Source organism: Brassica rapa, chromosome A06, assembly GCF_000309985.2.
Source record: "Brassica rapa cultivar Chiifu-401-42 chromosome A06, CAAS_Brap_v3.01, whole genome shotgun sequence".
NCBI lineage: Eukaryota > Viridiplantae > Streptophyta > Magnoliopsida > Brassicales > Brassicaceae > Brassica > Brassica rapa.
Window position 1 is genome coordinate 12,008,360 of NC_024800.2, and position 22,540 is coordinate 12,030,899.

Here is a 22,540-nt window from a genome sequence, read left to right on the forward strand (position 1 = left end):
AAGGATTTTCAACATGATGCAAATAAATATGGTCAAGACGTAGATTTTATAAGATAGTTTAGGTGATGTAGTTAGACATAAATCCAGCAGCTAATATTATCGGTTGTCGAATCGATGTAATCTTTCCTATATCATAATCGTAATAAATCAACTTAAAAAAAGTAGATAGCATAAAATTAGGGTTCTGATAATATTTGTGTGGAATATTAGGGGGGGGGGGGTTCAAAGAAGGGAAGATATTTGGATGGGGAAGGAGATAGAGAAATTGTGGAGAGAAGTGAGGGAGTTGAGCTTGGGTTCCGAAATCGACCGCCTTCATTCTCCTCCCTCTCCGCTTCACTTTCTCCGAGATTACGTCTCTCAGAGCAAGCCTTGCGTCATCTCCAACGCCATTTCTCACTGGCCGGCTCTCAAACTCTGGTCTCATCCCGCTTACCTCTCCGGAGCTCTCTCGAATGACTATGTCTCACTCCATCTCACTCCTAACGGCTCCGCCGACGCCGTCACTCCGGTTACGAGCGCCGGAGATCTCTGTTTCGCTTCGGCTCACGTCGAGAAAGTTCCCTTCCCGGAAGCTCTTCAGGCCGTTCGATCCTCCTCGTCTGAGCGGGAGACCGTTGGATATTTACAACAGCAAAACGATTGCTTTAGAACCGAGTACTCAACTGTTGCTTCGGACTGCGACGGAGACATCGCGTGGGCTACGGAGGCGCTGGGTTGTTCCCCGGAAGCTGTAAACCTCTGGATAGGCACTCATCTCTCCGTTACTTCTTTCCACAAAGACCACTACGAGAATCTATACGCCGTCGTTTCAGGGGAGAAACATTTCCTTCTCCTTCCTCCCACCGATGTACACCGCCTCTATGTTCAACCATATCCAGCTGCCAACTACTCTTACCATCGAGTCTGTGAGATTCTCACCTCATATTCAATGGCTTTGGAAGCGGGTAGATGAGATAAAGTTTTAAATTTTTTGTAGGATACTGAAACGTTCAAGCTTGAGATTGAGCAGCCACTGAGGCATGTGCCATGGTGCAGTGTTGATCCATACCCTTCGCCTGAGAGGGAAGCAAGTGAGAGATTGAAATATCCTTTCTATTTTGATGGCCCAAAGCCCTTTCATTGTACTCTCAAGGCTGGGGAAATTCTTTACCTGTAAGAATCGCAATCTCTTGTTCATTACCATGTTCCATTGATTTGTAATCTCGGAACAGATTTTCCTCTAGGCATGATCGTCTTCGGTATAGTTTAATCATTGCTGTATATATGCTTCAGTCTTACTTTGGCTTCTTACTGCAAGAAACAAAGATACTTTTGAGTAAATGAGTGGTTTCAGACATATAACAGATCTGGATGTTGCAGGCCAAGCATGTGGTTTCACCATGTTAGTCAAACCCCAGGAGATGGTGGCTATACCATTGCGGTCAACTATTGTAAGACTTTTATTTTTTGCTTCCATACTCTGTTTGTCGTCTGGTGGCGAACCAGTACTTTTCAGGCTCTCCTGCCTCTAATATGCTAAATATGCATCTACTTTGCAGGGTATGACATGCAGTTCGACATCAAGTATGCTTATTTCAACTTCTTACAATCAGTGTCATATGGGTCATCTTCACTCAGTCCAATTCTTTCTTGGAGAGAAGATGAAGATTCGGAATCTGGTGATGGAAAGGTATGAAGAATTGAAACAACATTTTTCTTCCTCATTTCAAGTTTTACCAGTCATAGCAAAAGCTTGGAGATCTGAACGTTGCATTTGGAAAATCTTAAGATTGAGAATTGTCTGGATGTTGTTTATTTGATCCTTGCCATGTCATTTGGTTCTTTCTCGACTATTCCGTATGTTTTTTTTTGTCTCCGAGAAGTTCTTTAGAAACATGGAATCATATGAAAGCTCTTAAATTCTATGAATTGTATAACTTCTTTGTTGATGACTTCAAGGAAAACGTACCAGTGTTTTCTTGGGTCTTAAAGACTTGTTCTTGAGTTGGTGATGGTGCTAGATTTTGGCAGTGAGAGCATGTGGATCAGTGGAGGCCATAAAGTGTGGGTTTGAATAAAATAGGTTGATACAAGATAAGCTGGTTGGTATGTACAGGAAGGATGGGTTGGTGAAAGATGCAGAAAAGTTTTAGCTGCTCCAACGCTATGGCCGCCAGTTATATGCGGAATGGGTTTCACGTCGAGGCCATTAAGCTTCTCTATCAGATGAAAGTGGCCGGCATCGAAGTGTATAACAGACTCGTGAACGAGGTGAAAGACTACTAGCTGTTCTAGCTAGATGATGAACCTGATAGTCAAGAGACTGTTGTGCTTAAGCCATGTAAATGTTGACGTGCTTACACACACACACACACACGCAAACATAGATATATACTGTTTGAAAAGTATAATAGTCACTAGTGCCTCAAAAAGAGATCAAGAAAACATCACAGCACGCTCAAGCTATTTCAAGAAGCCGGGCTTTTGGTTCAATCAGCAGATTTTGGTGAAGAGATGGGAATGTTGGTGAATAGATGTCCCATTGGTTTGTTCTTATGGTCTTTGTAGATCAAGGGTTCAGCTTCCTTTGAGGTGATCGGGATGGTACCAGTTGCTGCAGCTTTCTTTTCCTTGTAAGACGCCCAAGTGACACTGTAAAGACCTGCGATGATTGCACATCCGCCTAAAATGCTAAGAGAGAGGAAAAAGATGAGTGAGTAAGGTAACTTCAGACACATCCCATCAATTGCTGAGAATATCCAAAAGAAAAAAAAAAGGAGTGAAGAGTTTTAACCTCCCCAAGTAGATAGGGCTTCCTAGGAAGATTCTGGACAAGAAGGCTGAGGCTGCAGGTTGAAGGGGGTTATAAAGAGCAACCAAGGAAGGACCCAAAATCTTATTTGACCACGTCAAGAGACCATAGTTAAGGGCAGATGCGATTACTCCCTGGACAGAGGAAGCAGCAGAGTTACTGATTTGGAGTCTATAGATCAAACATATATAGTGTGAGGAACTTACTGCGTAGACAACTGCAAAGAATTCGGATCGTGTGAGACTCCAGTTGGTTGACTCATTGGTCATGAAAAAAGCTGATGTCACCATGAACATGGTCCCAAAGAAATACGAGTATGCGGTCACTGAAAGATTTGCCGGATACTTCTTTAGGACTGGAGCCTGATCATATTTTCATATCCAAAGACAATAAGATATTCTGAAACAGGGGGTGCTTGGATCTATGTGGAAGCAAAAGGACACATGCCTGAATAGCAAGAAAAGCAGCCATGCAAGTGCAGTTCCCAATCAAGCACAAAACTCCCAGATTCCATCTCCCAATTCCACTGAGAAAGCTAGACACCAAGTGTCCAGATCCAGATGCTTCAGGGTGTCTTATTTCACCATGACCCAAGAACTCAACCTCTGTTTCCCCAAACAAAGCCGGTCCGCGAAACAAAACCATCAACACGGCCCCAGCGACACAGACCAGCGTACCTCCTACCTTAGCTTGACCTTCTAGTTTGAATAAATTCAATCTCTCTGTTCTGCATCAACACATCGAAAATGGAAAGAAGGCATAGATGATTCTCTCATCTTGCAAGAGTAAAGACAGAGACCAACCAATCAAATATTTACCCCATAATGAGAGCCAAGATGAAAGTAAAAACGGGAATAGAGGGCTGAATGGCTGCAGCATAAGTGGGATTGGTGTAATTGAGACCGACCAGGAACAAGAGCTGATTCCCAAATATCCTAATCACAACAAAACCAACATACATACACACAATCATGGAGATTACAGAAAAGAGTAAAGAAGAAAACTTTTCAAATACCCAGTTAAGCCGAGGAAGAAGAAAGCTAAGATAAAGCGTCGGTTCAAAGGAGGTCTTGTCTTCTTGTCACGGATATAAGCAAGAGGAGCGAGAATGGAGAGAGCAATGAGATCACGAAAGACGCAGAAGACCAGTTGGTTTACGCCGACGTTGAGAGCTACTTTGGTTATCACGTGATAACCTCCGTTGAACAATTGCACGCAGACCATGGCCACGTGTGCCTTCCACGCCTCACTCTCCATGGGCCTGTATTTTCTTTTCCGACGGTTCTTGTTACCGGAGAGAGAGATGAAAGCCAGGGTGGTGACTGGAATTAAAAGACAAAAAGACTTTATTTAAAGAAATATTAAAATCTTGAAATTGATTGCTCAGCGAATCTCTTTCTGTCGAAATGTGGTTTTCAAGATTGAACGAGACAGAGGAACTAACAAATGACAGTGAAGTCATTGGCTTCAGACACAAGCATGAATTGCGATTTTGATCCTATTTACCCGCCCTTCCCTGATTACTCTACTAGGCTTCCCTTATTTTTCTTTTATTTATAGAACCTAAAGTAAAACTAAATATGGCATACGGTAAAATATCCTACAAATGCATACAAAGTTATTGAGATAACTAAAACATTCTTGGGAAATCTGTTTTTTTTAGAGCAAAAAAAAGGTAACTATGTCCCTTTAGACTAATCTGTACTACTTTATGTCCTATTAGACTAATTTTTTCGAAAATGGCAGTAATGCCCTTAAAATTGTAATTTTTTTAAAAAGATAAATAATGAGTTCGACAAGCGGGATCGATCGATCCAGATTTACAAGTTACAGTGGATCGATCGATCCCGATAATTATTCAGAACAAAAAAAACGCGAAATATATACTGATCGACCTGGTCCATTTCACTCGATCGGCGAAGGTCGATTCCTTACAGATCGACCGATCCACTAAGTATAGATCGATCGATCCCGTGCCCAGGAAAGAATCCCAAATCGATTTTTTTGGTTTTGTATGATTATATCCGGGTTGATTTCCACTTGATTTGAACCGACCAATCATGAAATATAGAAGACGGCTAAGAAGGTTGCCAAGGTATTTTTTGTCGTTTTTTTTTGTTCTTTTTCGTTTTTTTTTTTTTTTTTTTAAAAATCGATTTTTTTTTTAAAAATAAAAGTGAATATTCTCAAATATTTTGTTTCCATATTTTTAGGAACTGATTTCTTATCCGTAGAATACAACTAATATGTAGAAATCAATTTCTACAGTTTTTTAGAATTATAGTAATGTTTAGAATTTAATTTCTACATGTTTTAGATTTATAGTAAATCTGTAGAAGTCGGTTTCTACATGTTTTAGAATTAGATTAATGTGTAGATTTTGATTTCTAAGAATTTTAGAATGGTAGGTTAAGCGCGGAATGTGTATTCTACATATTTGTAGAATACTCCTATTTACGTAGATCACGTATTCTAAACATTGTAGATTCAATGAAAAAAAGTAGATTTCGTTTTCTACTTCGTAGAATGTCATTTCTACTTTTTTTAGAACATAATCTGAAATTTATAATTATAACTTTTTTATAACTGGAAAATATACCATTAAGTTCATATAGGTATTTTAACAAATGTTACTATTTTTCCAAATTTTTTTTGTTTGTAAAACTATTTATTAAAATTATTTTCATAAATATTAAAGGGTATTATAGGAAAATATGACACAAAATATAGATTAGTCTAAAGGGACATAGTTACTATTTTTTTGCTCTAAAAAAACAGTTTTCCCAACATTCTTTAGTAGACTGTAAACAAACCATCATTTTATTAAGGTTTCGAACGAGAAAGGCAGACATAACTGGTTTAGACAATTTGATAGATCCTGGGGAAAAGAAGAAAAAAAATTCTGAAATGGACCTTCCAGCGTATAAAAAACATACTAATAATAAAATTGTTAGTTCAACAAAAATACTAAACAACAATTTTTAGCAAAAGCAACACACAAATAAAATAATTTTTTTGCATCTTCTTTCTCGCAACCATTTGTTTCCACCAATGATTCATACTTAGTCAAGTTTCTTGAACCTGAAAAGAAAAGAAAAACAGTAGTCATCATAAGAAACAAAAACAAAAAATCATAAGAAACAATTTTTTCGAACTTTACTCGATCCAAAATCATGTATAATAGTTTCAAAATCAATGTCTTCTAACATTTATGTTTCAATGCATAAAATAGTTAAACCATTTATTCTTTCTTGAGACATTGAAAACCGTAAATGTTTTTTTCAGTAATTTAATTTTGAAAAACTTCTTTCCGCTGAAGCTGCAGTCACATGTATAGTCAAAAGAATGCAATAAAAATTGAAACATTTTGATAATAACTCACACTTTCAACAAATTCAAAAAATTCACTAGGTTCCAAAGGACATCAGGTAAAGTAGTTTGCAAGATTCTCAATTCAGAATAAAAATCATTTAAATTAATATATGAAACATTACCATGAGATTTGTTTTGTGAAAGTTAGTACAATGTTCTTGTAGTTCACTTTTACCTAATGCTTTTAGTTTTCTCAAATCAAATAAGAACCCAAAAACATTTATAAAATTCACCATTTGATCAAAATTTTTTTATTGAAGATATTGTCATGTCCACCACAACTAAAAAATAATTAACTCTAAAATCATCTTCACCCGTTAGTGCTTCTTCACCTAACTAATTTTCTTCAAATTGTTTTTCCTAAAAATGCCACGCTTGTTTGGAAATATATGATCGACATCCATATCATGAGCAATACTTTGAGCTGTACTCAAATTAGAGGTAAATTCTTCATGTCTATACTTCTCCAAAAACAAAACTACACATTCTAATTGTTTCACAGCATTATCAATGCACACAGATTTAGCTTGTAAATTATTACTCACAGAATTAATAACAAACAAAATTTCATATTAAATGCCAAGCCAAGTAAGCATTTGAAATTATCAAATCACATGATTAAGCTTTCATCATCACTTTTTGTAAGAGCATCATCACATGATTCATATAATTCCAATATACCGAGCTTATTTTTGGAGCTTGAAATCTGATGGCTTTGACACTTTTGATTTGATTCTCCCAACGAGTATTGCATAAAGATTTCATTGTAAAAGGAAGGAACATGGTCAAGTAAAATCTTCCATCTCTTTGTAGAACCAGAAAACAAAGCATTTATGTGCTGTAAAATTCCAAAGATTGAAATGACTTTTGCACATGAATGAGCCATATAACTAAGCACAAGATTAAGACTATGACAAACGCATGACATATACAATTCTTTGGATTTATATCAAGAAATATTTTCTGAACACCTTGATGTTTTCCTTTCATATTAGAATCATTATCATAATCTTGACCTCTCATATTACCAACATCAAGAGTAAAAGACTTTAAAGCATCTAACAATTTTTCAAAGAGTCCTCGAATGGGTCATCTACTTTAAGAAGTACTCTTTTGCTCTTAGTTTTTATTTGAAAAATCTACACATCGTACTATTAGTCATTTACTCTGGGTGGCTCACATCCGGTATACAATCAAGAATGACAGAATATTTTTTTTGCTTCTTTACTGACTTCTAAGGAAAGTTGAACATTATGAGCTAAAAGAGACATAAACTCATTTTAAATAATATGACCAGGATAATGATGATGGATTTCTTGACTTTGAATGAGTCTATTATGATCTTGCATTACCAAGTCAAATTTTACAACCATTCCAATAGAGTCTAAGAAATTACCATTGTTATCTTATAAAGTTTCTCATTTTCTGCTAAATTCTAAGTTCTGTTTAGCAAGAAAGTTCATTACAGCAATTATTCTAGTAAAAATAAGCCTCCAAGCTCTTTTTTCTTTTGACATTTCTTTTTATAATTCTTTATCTAACGTTAAGTATTTCCTCAATCTAACTTTCAATTCATTCCAAGTTTTCATGTTAGTCATATGATATATCAACAATTCTTTCATGGTGTTTAAGCCGCTCACTAAGATGCTTCCAATCTTTTAATCCATCACTAGCTAATGAACTTATGAAAATACCAGAGTTAAACAACTTGCAACAAAAACAGTAACACTTATCCTCATTTTTTGAATAAACCAGTCAATTTCTATCACGAATTTCCCCATTAATAAATTTCCTAGAAAAATAAGCATATGAAAAACGTCTAGATCGCTATTCTCTAAGGGAAACACAAGATTTATTTATCTTTTAGACCATTTTTTTTTCAAAATATACAATTATCTATCAGAGTAAAAATATTTTTAAGAGCGCACAATTTAAAAATAAACAGATTAACCATTTATTTGCATTAATAAGTTCATTCCATAAAAATATAAAACTGATAAAATTTGTTTTGGAAAGCATAAAATGATATAACTATAAATTATTTATGTTTCATGTTTAAGATTATGATTATTAATACATTAAATTCAGAATTTAAAAAGTGACACAATAATTTTGTCTAAAAATGAAAAAAATAAAGATATGCCTTATATCCACTCGATATTTATTAAAAAGACATATAACATCTGTATATCAAATTTTCTTTACAATTTTTGACCGCAGATGGTACCTCCACATTGATTAATTTTATATTAGAATCATTAACTTTATGTATGAATGGCAATTATGGGTGAGCAAACTGTTTGTACGAGAGATATGTCTTTTATAATGCTTCCCATTTGAAATCTAAAGTTTTGAATGGTAAAAGCTGTCGGTGAAGGTCATGCAAATCAAGTGAGATAAATGCAGATCAAACAGGTCATGTGGGACAGATGTAGATCAAGAAGATAAGATATTTTTATGGTTAAAAATCAGTTCAAAAATGGAGATCATATATTTAAATTACAAAAATTACAACAAAAAACCAAAACATAGAATATAAGTACAATACATAAAAAGGTAAATAATTTAATGAAAAGTATTTCATTTTTCCATGACATATCTGCAATATTATCTCTAGTTTTTGTCATATGATCTCCATCAACCATATTTGTTGTCACCATGTCAGTTAGATCACTTTCTAAATTTTCGTTGATGATATTTGCGTGTCCCATTACTTCAAAAAAATCTTCATCAAAATAATTTGAAATTTTGAAAAAATATGTAGTCTCATAGTAGCAATGCGACTCTTTTTTGAACATGAATATTATCTCGAAAAATCACACGAATCTTTCATTTCTTCTTCCAAACTCCAAATTTCCAACAGAACATAGAGATGCATGACATTGATTAAAAAATTCTTGTTTATTCCTAGAAGGACTATTGTTGAAATGAGACATGTGATACCTAATAACTCCATTCCGAAAAGATCTATAGGGAGCTAAAAAACCTTGCTTATTTGGATACATAGAATCAACTACACAATACTTGTCTTCCTAATGAGATCCTAGGATGTTGCTCTGGAATAGATGAGATAATCCTTAGAAGAAACGAATCAAAGACTCAAATTCCTTAAGCAAATGGATAGGATAGTGACACAAGAGGGGTTGATCTCTTGATACTCCTAGATGGATAGATCGGATATGACACACCGATATAGATCCCCTTAGGCTGTTGGATATTACACACCAACAAGAACACTCAGAAACTCGATTGCAAGTAGTAGATAGAACAAATTTTTAAGAATAAGAGATTGCATACGTAGATAGATGAGTTCGAAACACATATAAAGGAAAGACTTGTACATGCACAAGCTTTTGAGAATGACAAAGGGAGTGAAGACACACGCTCCCTTGGAAAACAAAACAAAGACCAAGTTTGAAAGCAAAACATAACATAAGAACTTAGGTTTAAGGTAGATAAGTTGGTCCGAGATAAGGTTAGACCGAGGTCATCAATCAGGTAATTTGGAAGCAACATATGGCCTTGTTAAAAATCTATCTTTGGAAAACCCAGTGGAACAAAATCAAAGATAGGGAAAAAAATCACACATATGTTACTTGCCTAATTGATGATCAGCTTGATGGTGAAACATCTTGAATGGTGATGAGTGTGTCTTGATTAATCAAGCTTTGACCAAGACATGATTCTTGCTTCCATGACATCTTAAGTAATCCTCCAAAAGCTTCATTGAGTTTCTTGGTTCTGGAACGAGTGAGTCATAGGACCATCAGGAATGACTACGGCATCTCCATCATTCGGCTTTTCCAAGCTTTAAATATCTTCATCAGCTAGCTGGTCCATGATCACATCACTTCCGGAGGAAAAGGAAATTCAGAATCACTATTTTGCGCCATCGTAAGAACTGTTGTATCTTGACATGATCCGATGTTCCATTCCAAATATATGTAAACAACAAATTTAGATGATGTATTTCCATAATATTAAATGAAATCGTATCATGATGATTCAAATACATTACTTGAAGTTCAAGCTTCAGTTTATCGCATATATGAATTCCATTCATAGCTCATACAAATCCACTTAAATATGGCCAATATCTTCTGTCCATTTGTAGTCTTTCAGGAATTCGATGTAGTTCTTGTTATGTTGGAGTCTTGACATAATCAGAAGCAAGTACTTCCATCGCTCTAAGAACTTCAAAAAAATTTCTATTTTCGTATCTTGTGCCCATCCAAATTTCATAATCCAACATCTCTTTGAACGTCATTGTGCCCATAAATTCGCAGAAACATGCCACACTCTCTTCAATGCTAACATTGAGAGTAGGTTGTAAACCATAATTTGATTTCAATATGCCACATAAAGATCATGAAAGGATCAAGAGACATTCATATTAATTGAAGACACGAATCAGCATCTTCTTATAGTCGACGTCAAAATTTTCTTCATCCTAAACCACCATCCGTTTGAACTGGTCCTCTTTCAAAATAGCAATTGATAGCTCAATGATAGTTTAATAAATTAATAAATAAATAAATAAATAAATATATATATATATATATATATGTGAATTAAAATGTAATATTAATGTAAATATTGTACATTATATAAATATTTTTTAAATTAAAACTATTTTTTTGAAAATATCTCTATATTTATTTATTTTTTGCTTTTAATATGTATGAATTAAATAATAACACATTTTATACTTTTGATTAATATAAACATACATATGCAAATATATTATTTTTAACATGCATGTTATAGGTAAAACTATAAAATATACCATAGATATAAAGTTTTTCAATTAAATAAACTATATTTCATAAAATATACCATAAATATCTCGACCCTTTGTCTTAAAATTACTTTGGTTTTGTTTTAAATAAATTATCGATATATTTTTACTGACTCGTGATAAATATCTATTATAATTTTTCTAGTAAATCTAAAATAAGATACATTAGCTCACTTGGTTCATCTCCATTAGCCAAAGTTATTAATTACGATAATATTTTTATAGTAGGATGCCACACCAAATGTAAATAAAATTGCATTAACAACAAACATAAAGGATAATACTGAATGTGACATTTTATTTGTTTTCTATAAAATAAAAATATTATTTTAAATTTTCTTTTTCTTGTTATAATCTCCACGTTCATTCTCATTACTCTTTTTCATGTATATCACACTAATAAGAAAATTTAACTAACCTACATAATCGATTGTGTAGAGGAACCCTATTTGTTAATATATATATATATATATATATTGAATTGGAATTTAAAGAAATACATTATACCTAGATCAGATAAAAAAATTATCTTTTTTCTAAATTATGAATTTAGTTTGGTATAAATATAAGAACTAGTTTTTAAATAAATATCATTTAATACTTTTATAGCATCTCCAACTATCAATACTATTAAAACGGAAAGAGTTTAAATAAATATATTTAAAAAATGTTGTTTGGACCATTTCATTAACTAATAATATTTTGGTCTTACTTTGATTTGAACAAATACTATGTTACCTTAAATTTCTCTAATAATCATTTAGTCAAAACTTTTATTTATTGGACCCATATCTTTTTGTAAACGAAAAGATTGTACCATATATATATGACCACATAAATTTAGTTCACGAAAATATAATATCACATACACTTTATTATACTCTTCTCTAAATATGTCTCATTAACTTCATAATTAAGATAAGTTTAAAAATTATATATTATGTTAATTTTATTTTATTGATAAATAACAATTTAGTATTTAAGATAAGTTTAAAATTATCAAAACTCCAACAAATCTTTTTTTACTGCTCAACAAAAAACTTACAAATCTATACTATTAAATTAGCCAAAAATCTCTCAAATAAATCTTAAGTTTCACCAACTGAACAAATGTAAATTTTGTAAAATGCACAAAAATATAATGAAATGTTAGATTTGGGCATTCGGGTCTTCGGGTCAAATATAAATCGGTTTGTTTCAGGTCCAAGTTCTTTGTGTCTTGGGAATTTATATCCAACTAGGTATTTGAATTTTTTTGTTCAGATCGGTTCCTTTTAGTTCCAGGTCAGTTTGAGTCAATAATTCAAGTATCTGTAAAATTTACTAGTAATTTGGCTACGTTATGAGTCTAACTCCGTTCGAGTACTTAAAACCCTTTCATTAAAAAAATACCCATATTTTAAATATATTTTTAAAATTTGGAATTTACCCAAAACCTGAAACTATAACAGAAAAAGCGAATCTAAAATTTACAGTAATATTTTTATACTCAGAACATATATGAATTACTCAAATATAAATATTATGAACAAAAAATTCTAGATACTTTGGGTACTCGGAGTCCAACAGAGACCCGCATGTCCAAAAAATCTAATAGGTACTTTTTCCCAATCCCGAACCTCAACCTGTATTTCGTATTGGTTTGGTTCGTTTATCAAATTTAGGTAAAATTTCCATACTTAAGAAAGAATTACATAAGTGTATATATAAAATCTCGAATAAACCTATTCATAAGTTATATAATTTTAAATAAATTTATGTATTCGATATGATACGACTTTATAACATAATAATACACAATATACTCAAAATACTATCTCATATACAACTTTGTACATAATCCATAAAACCTGCACTTTGAAAGCGCGGGTCAAAATCTAGTATTACCTTAAAATGGGATGTAAGGAAAGAAGGAGAAGTTCCACAACACAACACAACACATCACGAGGCGTCTACTTTTTCTGGGGTCAAAATTATAGAAGTAATAAGTAATTATATTTATAGATGATTACTGATTATTTTGAATTAATTTAATTTTAAAGAAAAGTATATATTGGCTAAAAGGGAGGTCGAATAACCGAACATCATCAAAAGTAGTGTGAATAAAACTGCATACAAATGAACTTTTTTTTCCTATAGAATAATGACAAAAAGTTAGTACTTTGTGCAGTTCTTCTGCTTTTCTCTTTTTATAGCTGTCAAATGGGTGGGTTAACCATTGGTTGTCCATGTCCAAATATAAATGGGTATATTTTGGTGACACCAATTTGTTCATGCGTGTTATAAATGGACATGAATCCCAAGACCAATGGGCAATAGATCGGACTTTTTGAACATGAACGGCCCAATTATCACAAAAATCTAGGGTTTCTAAACTTTAGGGATTTGAGCTTTATTTTATCTTTCGTCATTTTCTCGTTCTCAAATCAAAATTTTATCTTCAAATCGACTTTTCCGTTAAAATCGCAATGAGTTTTTTTTGCCAAAAATCGTAAAATTGAGTTTTCTTGCCAAAATCGTAAAATTGAGGTTTCTTGCCAAAATCGCAAAATTGAGTTTTTCTACTAAAATATTTAAATCAAGTTTTCTGACAAAATCGCAAAATCAAGTTTTCGACCAAAATCGAATATTGGCCAAGACCACAAACAAAAGTTTTCGTTAAAATCGTAAAAACAATTTTCCCCACAAAATCTTATTTTTCCCATTAAAGCCACAAAACAAGTATTCCGGTTAAAATCAAGGAATCTTGTTTTTTTCCGCCAAATTCGAAAAAAAAAGTTATGATGTTTTGAAACAAACCTTGTAGCAAATTTGTATTGTATGCGATTTTCCTATATAGTACTGTAATGGTCTCCATGGCAACCCATGTTAACATGGGCGTTAATGGGCCTGGTCCTTAATGGACTCGGTCCTTAATGGACATGGCTACTCTTTGTGTGCAAACAACAAATGGACAAATATATATGAAAAAATAGACGTGGACTAACCCATTTGACAACTCTAGTCTTTTGAACTTCAAAGAACGTGAATTGTTGCTTGTCATTGTACTGATTCACCATTCAAACATTAATGTTTACAATGGAGAGTGGAAAAAAAGGTGGACCATCGACTAGTGGAACAACATGCTTTTTTCCTCCATTCACAAATAATATTTGTAAAGACAAACATAACTTTAGAGACATAGTTCTAATTTTTTTTTTGTTTTTTTAGCAAGAATGATGGAGGAACTCTTATTTTCAAATAAAGAGAGTTGGTTGAGTGGAGCATAGAATTTGAAGCATTTTTTGTTGCGTTTAGTATTTGTTTTTGAAAACATTTAATGAAATTTAAATAGAAATTTTATATATTTTATAGAATGTATTATAAAATTATAGTTTGAACTTTATTTTATCCTCTTCCACCATTCAAATTGTACTATACATTATCAAAGCATGGTTTTATCCACTTTTAATTAGTAAAACAATTTTTTAGTTTTAAATTTATATTTTCATATTTTTTGATGATTTATGTAAACATAATATTTATTTATATTTCATTGAATTCAAGCTATTTCAGAAATAAATAATTTTAACAAGAAAAGTAAATGAAAATAATTTTTGTGAAATAATTTTAAATTTATTTTACACCTTTTTAGCGAAATATAATGATTTTATTTATAAAGTATTTTTTTTAAAAATAACTCTTCTTAATTACAAAACAAATAGTGTAAATTATTGTATAGATTAATTTAAATTTGTACAGATTTTAGACCACTTTTATACACTTTCACCGTTCAAACCTATGTTTTGAACCGCTAAATCTGCTTAATTCACACTTGTTCCGCTCGGTCCGCTACGTTTGATACGCTGTCTCCATTCGGAGTCTAAATGTTAAAAATATTGAATTATTATAGTCTTTAAAGAGTCCAACAAAATAAAAGAAAATTCCAGTAATGTTGTATACGTTGTGGTGAATGTCACTAACTTATCTTCTAGTTAGTGGACAAAAATACAAGTCCAGCAGAACAATTGGATTTGTGTTAAAAAAATTTAAAATATTTGTTAGTCGCTAGATCCCGATGGAATTGTGAGTACGGACCAAACGATTTTATGATACTATTATGCATGTGTGATTTTATTAGCTTTGTGCCTTTGAACTATAGGTTTTGTGAAGGGATCCGACTCATTTTTTATGTTGTTGGTACGAATCTAAGTTGACTTCCTTGGTTAAACTTACAATATATCAGTTTTCTAATTACATATTTAATACTTGCCTTAATCTACCTGGATCCTCCTTCCCTCCTTCATGCCTTAGTTATGTGATCAAGCTATGTCTTTACCCTTTCGGGTTTGATCCTGATCTGCATCAACAAAGTAGGTGTAAGCAACAAATTTTCTTTGTGAGTGCGGTCATCCTGTCTCATTTAACATAGTAAAGCAAACATATCAAAACAGTAAATCTATCAAGTCAGTTATGCTTATAAACTGACGCTTGACAGACTTAATCGTCACTCAAGAACATATAGCAAGTAAGTTTTAAAAATATCATAAATTTATGTATATCTATATGAAGCTATATTAATAAATATGAATAAAAAACTCACGCGTACATGCGGATCAGAATTTGATTTTTATTAAAACTAAAATTTTGTCAAAATAATTATGCTTTTGAAAGTGAGAATAAATGTCTTGTATATCACTAATGAGATCGCACACAAATTGTTAAATGAATATTTTACAAGTTTAAGATCAAACTAATGTATATTTATCAACTAATGACAACATTTTGGGATCAAAGAGATGTGTTTCATCTAGTGTTGGAGCGAACAAATTAACGGTATAATCTTTTGATCATGTTAAATAAGTATAATATTTCTTAAAAAGCACATAGGTCATTAAATTATGGGCATAAAAATGTAAAAGAAAATTGATAACACATGACATAACTATAATTCATATGTTGGCGTTGCATATGTCTATTTAACTACTTTAGATAATTAAATCTAAAAATCAAATGTTTTGATCAATCCCATTTTATGCAGAGTTTTCTTAATGTATAATAAATATTTATATAATAAATATAACATACATAAGAATATCAACAAATTAAAATATTTCAATATTTTCATAAATAAATGTTTATTTTCATAATTTATTTAAAGTTCAAGTTATTTTGAGTGAATTTTAACTAATGTGGATATGTATATTTGTGGATACTAATAGGTTTTAGATTTAGATGAACATCTTTTGAATTCAAATACCCTAAAGTTTTAAGTATTCAATTTGTGTCGCCCTAGTCTACTATCAAAAGGTTAACACTTGAATTTGAAACGGTAATATGTATTTTTATGGTTAGGTGTCCTTGTTTTACACCATTGCCAAATCGATATCCTTTATATACTAAAGTACAAATCACTCAAAAATATAAAATTTTGACACATGTTACTACTTCACAAAACTAAAAATAATTCAGAAGTGTACCACTTTAAAGTTGATTTCAAATATTTATATAACTACAAAACAATAATTCCTATTTTTTTATTACAAACGCACGTTCCAAAATAGTAAAATATAAATTCTAAACCGTAAACAATAAATTTTGAGGCCTCAACTCAAGATCTTTTACACATTTTTTGTTGTTGTAAAATATGCATTTACTTCTAAAAAAAAACCATCACATTTAACCGGATAACAATACTTCTATCTGGATACATACTGATATTGTCTGGATATTTTCATCTGGCTAATTCAACTCAAGATCTCTTAACACCAATTTTTGGTACAATATACACTTATATGTATACAAAAGAACCATCACATTTAACTGGTGACTAACAATACTTTTATCCTGTTATATTATAATAATGTCCGGATATGTTCATCTTGCCAACAACACTTTAAGAACTACTTAATAATTATCATTTATGTAGTTGTTTGAAGTAGCAATTGAATAACACTAGAATTAGATGTGTTTGAAGTAAATATAGTTTTTTGAAATAGACAAATACAAAAACAGTAAATAACGGCAATAATAATGAGTGAGTGAAGTGTTTTTGTTAGACAGACATATGTAAGGAATATATAGGTGTAGGAGGTGGGTGAAGTTATTAAGTTCTACGCATGTAGTCGATATCACATTTGAACAACTCATAATGTCAGCTACAGTTAATAGGTATAAACTTAGGGTCTGACTTATTAAGTAATATGTATAGTATATGAATAGGGGTTCTCGTTTGTCATTCACCGAAAATACACGAAACTTCGTGTATATGAAAAGCAAATTCTCTTTGTTTTACAAGACTGGTTTGCTTCACACATGAAAAATCAAATCGAGGTCAAACTAAAATCTTGTCCACTTTCTCTTCTTTTTTAGTTCTTAATAACTTAAGGGCGGCAGCTATATCAGAGCAACAATAACGAACTTGACATAACAAATATGATTAAATATCAAGAAGGTGAATTCTGCATAGGCTACTATTGATGTACGATTCTGTAACCGTGTCTTGTTTCACAAGGAATACGGTGAATCACCATAAGAGATCAACCATCCGTGTTTCATGGGGCTTATCCAGTTACGAGAATACATTTAACGAAATGCATGAATGTCATCAGTCATCATAACGAATTATGATTTTTATATGAATATCACCTTGTATATTAAATTTTACCTGATCAAACATTTTTCATTAATATTATTGACGGTTAGTGATTCACTAAACTCCACCACTAACTTCCCCTTTTCTAAAAAATAACAAGATATATAGCATGAGAACAACATGAATAACCTTTTCAACATGTTTGTGGCAGAGCCTGTGTCATCTCACTCTTTTTGACATCTTTTGGGACCAAACCCAAATCAATGTCGCCATTAAAATCCATACCATATCTCTCTGCTACGGGACTAACCTCTGGAATTTTCACCTGAAAATACAAATCAATGACAAAGTGTTGTCTTGTTAGAAGGATTCACTATTGGCAAACCATCATTAAAAACAAAACACAATATTACGCAATGGAAATGAACTTGGACTCTGTATGATGACTGATCAATCAAACAAAATATGAAAGAAAAAGAGTTCGAAACCTACATGTTATCAATGCATCTCACCAATCATGTTTCATCGTCAAAATCATCAGCCACTGAGTTCTCTTGGCAGATAAATGTGTTATCCTCAACACGATTTGAAACAACAGGCTCCCACATCGTTGTCTCATTCCCATGCGCAGTGTTCTCACCATCTTGCTCCTCCTCTGCAGCTTGTTCAGCCCCATTACAAAGTTGGCCTGCTGCTCCTTGATCCCAGTCTACACCAGCAGGCTCCACAGTCTTCTTTTCTGAACCCATCTCGTTTCCTGTTTGCTCTTCATCCCCATTAAACGCTAAAGCAACAGCTTCTTGTTCCTCTGTTTGCTCTGCTGCTTCCTTCTTCGGCCTCTTCCATTTCTTAGTGGACGAAGTACCATCATCTTCAAAATCTTCTTCTTCTCTGTCTCTGTGTCGATACACCCACAGCTTCCTATCAGAATCGAATTGTACACAAGGGTCCCGCTCATAGTGCAAACGATCTAATGCACCACTAACGACTTGATTTACTTGTACATCGGTTACATCCTCCATGATATACTGTGAGTCTCTTATTAAGGTACAAACATCAGCTCTTGTCCCAATACTACCGGGCAATCTGGCAGCGGCATCTCTCACAAGACAGAGAATTGTGACATGTGGTGGTCTCTCTCGTTTCAACATGAAATGGTCCCGGGCTTTTGAGGTTGGCTTCCCTCCACCTCTTCTCAGAGGAGCAACAATCGACTTCCTACCATCAGCAGCCGTGTACACAAACGCTCTGTCAGAAATTGAGTACCTCAGAAACTCTTCTTTGCGGAAATATTCTCTGGCTTCTTCAGAACTCTGGGGAATCGTGTTAAGACTCTTCTGTGCTCTCAGATCCTTGAACCTTTCTTTCTCATCAAGGTTACACTGCATGAGTGACAATGGTGGTTCGGGAAGACTGCCTATTTGCTGAAGAGTTTCCTGACTATTTTTCAGCCAGTTTGCAAATGAATCAACCAACTTGACAAGCATCTTGTGCGTGAGACCCCAAGCTTCAGGCGATGTTACCTCTTCAACAGTTTCTTGATCCGAAGGACTGAGAACAGGGCCAATCCAAGACCAGCATTTCTTGGACTTCTCAAATGCTACAAGTGGCTTCCAACCCTTTGCCCCTAGAGGTGAGGTTTTCGACGAGAAGATCTTCAGAACTCCTCTAATCAAATCCTGAAGCGGCTCTTGTGCCTTGAGGATCAAAGGATCTAACGGCTTTGACGTGACACAGCTAGTAATCTCCTGGATAGTGAGGGATGGCAAGTTCTCACTTCCCTGCTGTGGAGACTTGTTATCCTCTGCATCCTTGGGAATGGGAGCACCATTTTCTCCAGCTTCATGTTCTGTAGTCTCCACTGCCATAGGTTTGCTAACATCTAATGGATCTTCAGGACAAGAGCTTGTAATTGCCATACGCACTGCTGTAAGAAGATGCATAATGGAAAAGGAGAAGCCACTGTGAACTGTCGGTGTGATCAACACATACGGCTTCTTCTGCGGTTTGGTTTCCACCTCTGCTTCACTTGCACTCTTTCCTACTTTTGGTGTTTCAGAGGTTTCCAGATCGAGAAAATCAACATCAACCTCCATTTTCTTCTTTCCCTTTCTCTTTGAGGCAATAATATCACAAACCGGCTGTTGGATGTCAGAATAAAGCCGCATCTCACCGTTATCCTCCCTCCTCTCCATGTCCATCAAAGACTCTCTAACCTTTCTCCTTTTGGACCCAGAACTGCAAGAAACCAACCTGGCATCTAAATTTTCACCATCCTGCACTTGGTTCTCACGAAAATCAGAATTTAAGAACCTTTCATTCATTTGCTGCATAGAAGCTCTATAAGTTCTCAAACTAGTATCAGGTGAGTCCCTCTCAGACTTCCTTTTTCTGCTTTTACCATTCACGTCATCAGATATATATCTGGGGTCAACCGAAAATCCATCTCCATGATACTTCCCATGCCGATAGAAGTCCCCACGAAGGTCTGCCAGACTACCTTTTACGGGCTTCATTTGATTTGCATATTTGCTTGACTTTGCAACATTGCTGTGGGACTGCCTTGCTGAATATGGTGGACCCATGAAATGTTCGGAATTCATTTCTCCCTCCCTGGAAAACTTATGTTTCTTTCCAAGCCTCAAGAATCCAGATTTCTTTCTAACAACAATATCCTGATCCCGCCAAGAACCTGTTCCAAAGAGTGGATCCTGGTCATCATCATCCATATTATCTTCTGACCCAAGAACCAAATGAGAACCATACTTGCGCCTAGCGAGAGAAGAGGTGTTGTATGCAGAGGTCATACCTAACCCATTACAACCTGAAGCATATGGCCCAACAGACGTTTTATCAAAAGGAAATTTCAGTGTTGCTGTCTTCGGTTTGGACTTTGGTTTGCCATATCTATCTTGTTCTACAACCGTAGGCTGCGGCTGCCACTGCCTAGGAAACTCCAAACCTGAATCAACAACATAACCTGAATGACGGGCAGTTTTGTTCTGCGCAGACTTCCTATCTTTTACCTTTCTGCTCCATGGCCCATCAAAAGGTTCTTCCTTTTCTGATGAATCCTCCTCATAATAGTCCTTTTCCTCGCGCATTAGAGTCTTTTGGCTTTTCACGATATTCAGGACCCGGAGCTTCTCATCGACACTGTACCCTCTACAACCTGCCCAAGCATCCCTTGTCTGACAAAGATTCACGACCATGTCATTATGATACTTCCTCAGAGTATGATAATGTTTTGTCCTTGTAAACAAATTACGGCCCTCGAGATAAAGCACGTTCCTCGGCTCGCACTGGCCACCTTTCAACATGTCAAATAGTTTCTTAACCGGACTGCCAAAGTGGAAATTACGACCCTCAAAAAGCTGTTTCAGAGTAAGCATAAACGTGAACTGATCAAGGTCAGGAAGATGAAATGAGAGGGTAAGCCGTTCTTCCTCAGTGAGAGACTCGTTCCAAACATCAACAGAGAGTATATCTTCAAGACTAGAGAGATCATACAACTCAAAAGGAACGCTACAAGTCACGTTCCCAACCTGAGAGAACTCGGCACCAGACTCGGCCAATTCAAGCAGATCAAAATCATCAGAGCCTGCTCCAGAATCATCATCATCATCATCATCCTCGGAATCCGCTGAGGTTTTACGTTGCAGCTCAAGCCTGTCCTCTCCTTGGTAACTTGACATAGATTCATCACTGTCATGAGAGTAGTCCGAATCAAACCTAGAGAGCTTTACGTTACTCTTCTCGATCGCCATCACGCATAGAAACACTAATCCCAACTCCACGAAACAGTTCTTCTATGGAGAGTGAACGAGAGAACCCTAACACAAACGAAGCACCATAAACTCACTCAGAGATCGAAACAAGATAGTTGAGAGACGAATTGTAATCTGTACAGTACGAATCCAATTCGATGAATTGAGATCAAATTACCTCAAAGTTTCTCCAGAATTGAGAGCTTCGATGCTTCTGCGTGAGAATCTGGAGGAAACCCTAGAAAGAAACTCAAGGGGGAGCGAGAGAGAGAGAGATCGAAGAAGACGGTGAATTATTATTAGAAGGGTTGAAGATGACTGATAAGTTCACAAGCTGCCTGGGTTCACAACTTGGGCCTCCACTAATCCCTTAATGGGCTTTAGTTGTTCTATCTATTCTCTGCTTCACACTTAACAAAATTATTAGAGCTTCTTCTATTCTCTTGTTCGTAAGACACATTTAACAATATTACTAGAGCTTCCCGATGGTATTCTATTTTTCCCTCTAAACAATATAAAATAAAAGTAATTTCAATATTACGCCAAATATAGAGTACATTATTTTTTGGAGATTGCTTATGAACTCGGATTCTTTATGTGCATGGTTCCTGCTGTTGGGATTGTGAAATCCCGTGTCCAACTCTATATTATCCGATTAGTACGATATTGTCCACTTTGGGCCTAATTGGCAAGTCCGCATGGATTTACTTTTGGTTTCCATCCCAAAAGGCCTCGTACTATTAGAGTTGGACATCTCTTTATATATTAGACAATTCTTGTCTAATTATCCAATGTGGGACTTAGTTTGTTATATCACATTCTCCCCTTCAAACTAAGGATCACATTCATCTCGTGTTCCACAACTGACTTCCAGGATCTTCTGACTTGATTTCTGCCACACACCTCTCATTCCTAACTCATAGGATACCATTCATCTCTCGAAGGGTATTTCGGTCTTCTTGCAGATTTCTCGTCAACTGCTCTGATACCAATTGTTGGGATTGTGAAATCCCGTGTCCAACTCTATATTATCCGATTAGTACGATATTGTCCAAAATATAGTTTCAACTGATTGTAGAATAGGTTTAATAAGAACTTGCTCTCTTATTAATCTCTTGAGAAAATCACTCAAAACTCAAGAACCCTAATATAATCACCTCCAAAATCTCTTCAGGTTGCAACAAGTCTGCAACTTCTTATATAGGGTTATAATTTCCTTTTTCTAATAGACTTAA

The 22,540-nt window shown here is 34.3% G+C and overlaps 4 protein-coding genes and 1 pseudogene across 4 annotated transcripts in view; 1 reads left to right on the top strand and 4 right to left on the bottom strand.

Annotated features, from left to right (window-relative positions):
- The window catches only part of LOC103873306, a 728,778-nt gene that overhangs the window by 239,807 nt on the left and 466,431 nt on the right, over positions 1-22,540 (bottom strand). The gene's annotated exons all lie outside the window — the stretch shown is intronic.
- LOC103873401 (bifunctional peptidase and (3S)-lysyl hydroxylase JMJD7) lies at positions 192-1,934 on the top strand. The gene is made up of 4 exons (XM_009151809.3): positions 192-904; positions 980-1,155; positions 1,363-1,433; positions 1,542-1,934. The coding sequence occupies exons 1-4, from the start codon at positions 245-247 to the stop codon at positions 1,676-1,678; spliced, it is 1,044 nt and encodes a 347-aa protein (XP_009150057.2). The 5' UTR covers positions 192-244; the 3' UTR covers positions 1,679-1,934.
- Positions 2,255-4,290, bottom strand: LOC103873400 (WAT1-related protein At3g45870). Its single transcript, XM_009151807.3, has 7 exons — positions 4,239-4,290; positions 3,810-4,116; positions 3,613-3,729; positions 3,242-3,521; positions 3,001-3,156; positions 2,777-2,928; positions 2,255-2,673 (listed from the first exon to the last, which is right to left on the bottom strand). The coding sequence occupies exons 1-7, from the start codon at positions 4,273-4,275 to the stop codon at positions 2,472-2,474; spliced, it is 1,251 nt and encodes a 416-aa protein (XP_009150055.1). The 5' UTR covers positions 4,276-4,290; the 3' UTR covers positions 2,255-2,471.
- Positions 7,646-12,360, bottom strand: LOC103873445 (annotated as a pseudogene).
- On the bottom strand, positions 17,574-21,622 carry LOC103873402. The gene is made up of 3 exons (XM_009151810.3): positions 21,484-21,622; positions 18,031-21,371; positions 17,574-17,863 (listed from the first exon to the last, which is right to left on the bottom strand). The coding sequence occupies exon 2, from the start codon at positions 21,303-21,305 to the stop codon at positions 18,054-18,056; it is 3,252 nt and encodes a 1,083-aa protein (XP_009150058.1). The 5' UTR covers positions 21,306-21,371; positions 21,484-21,622; the 3' UTR covers positions 17,574-17,863; positions 18,031-18,053.

Bases quoted from the DNA above. Each gene is read 5' to 3' on its own strand.
- LOC103873401 (XM_009151809.3), top strand. From the start codon at position 245: ATGGGGAAGGAGATAGAGAAATTGTGGAGAGAAGTGAGGGAGTTGAGC. The intron at 905-979 runs GTCTGTGAGATT...AATTTTTTGTAG, and splicing joins CCAACTACTCTTACCATCGA to GATACTGAAACGTTCAAGCT. The intron at 1,156-1,362 runs GTAAGAATCGCA...TGGATGTTGCAG, and splicing joins GCTGGGGAAATTCTTTACCT to GCCAAGCATGTGGTTTCACC.
- LOC103873400 (XM_009151807.3), bottom strand. From the start codon at position 4,275: ATGCTTGTGTCTGAAGCCAATGACTTCACTGTCATTT. The intron at 3,730-3,809 runs GTATTTGAAAAG...TGTTGTGATTAG, and splicing joins TTCTTCCTCGGCTTAACTGG to GATATTTGGGAATCAGCTCT. The intron at 3,157-3,241 runs GCATGTGTCCTT...AAATATGATCAG, and splicing joins CTGCTTTTCTTGCTATTCAG to GCTCCAGTCCTAAAGAAGTA.
- LOC103873402 (XM_009151810.3), bottom strand. From the start codon at position 21,305: ATGGCGATCGAGAAGAGTAACGTAAAGCTCTCTAGGTTTGATTCGGAC.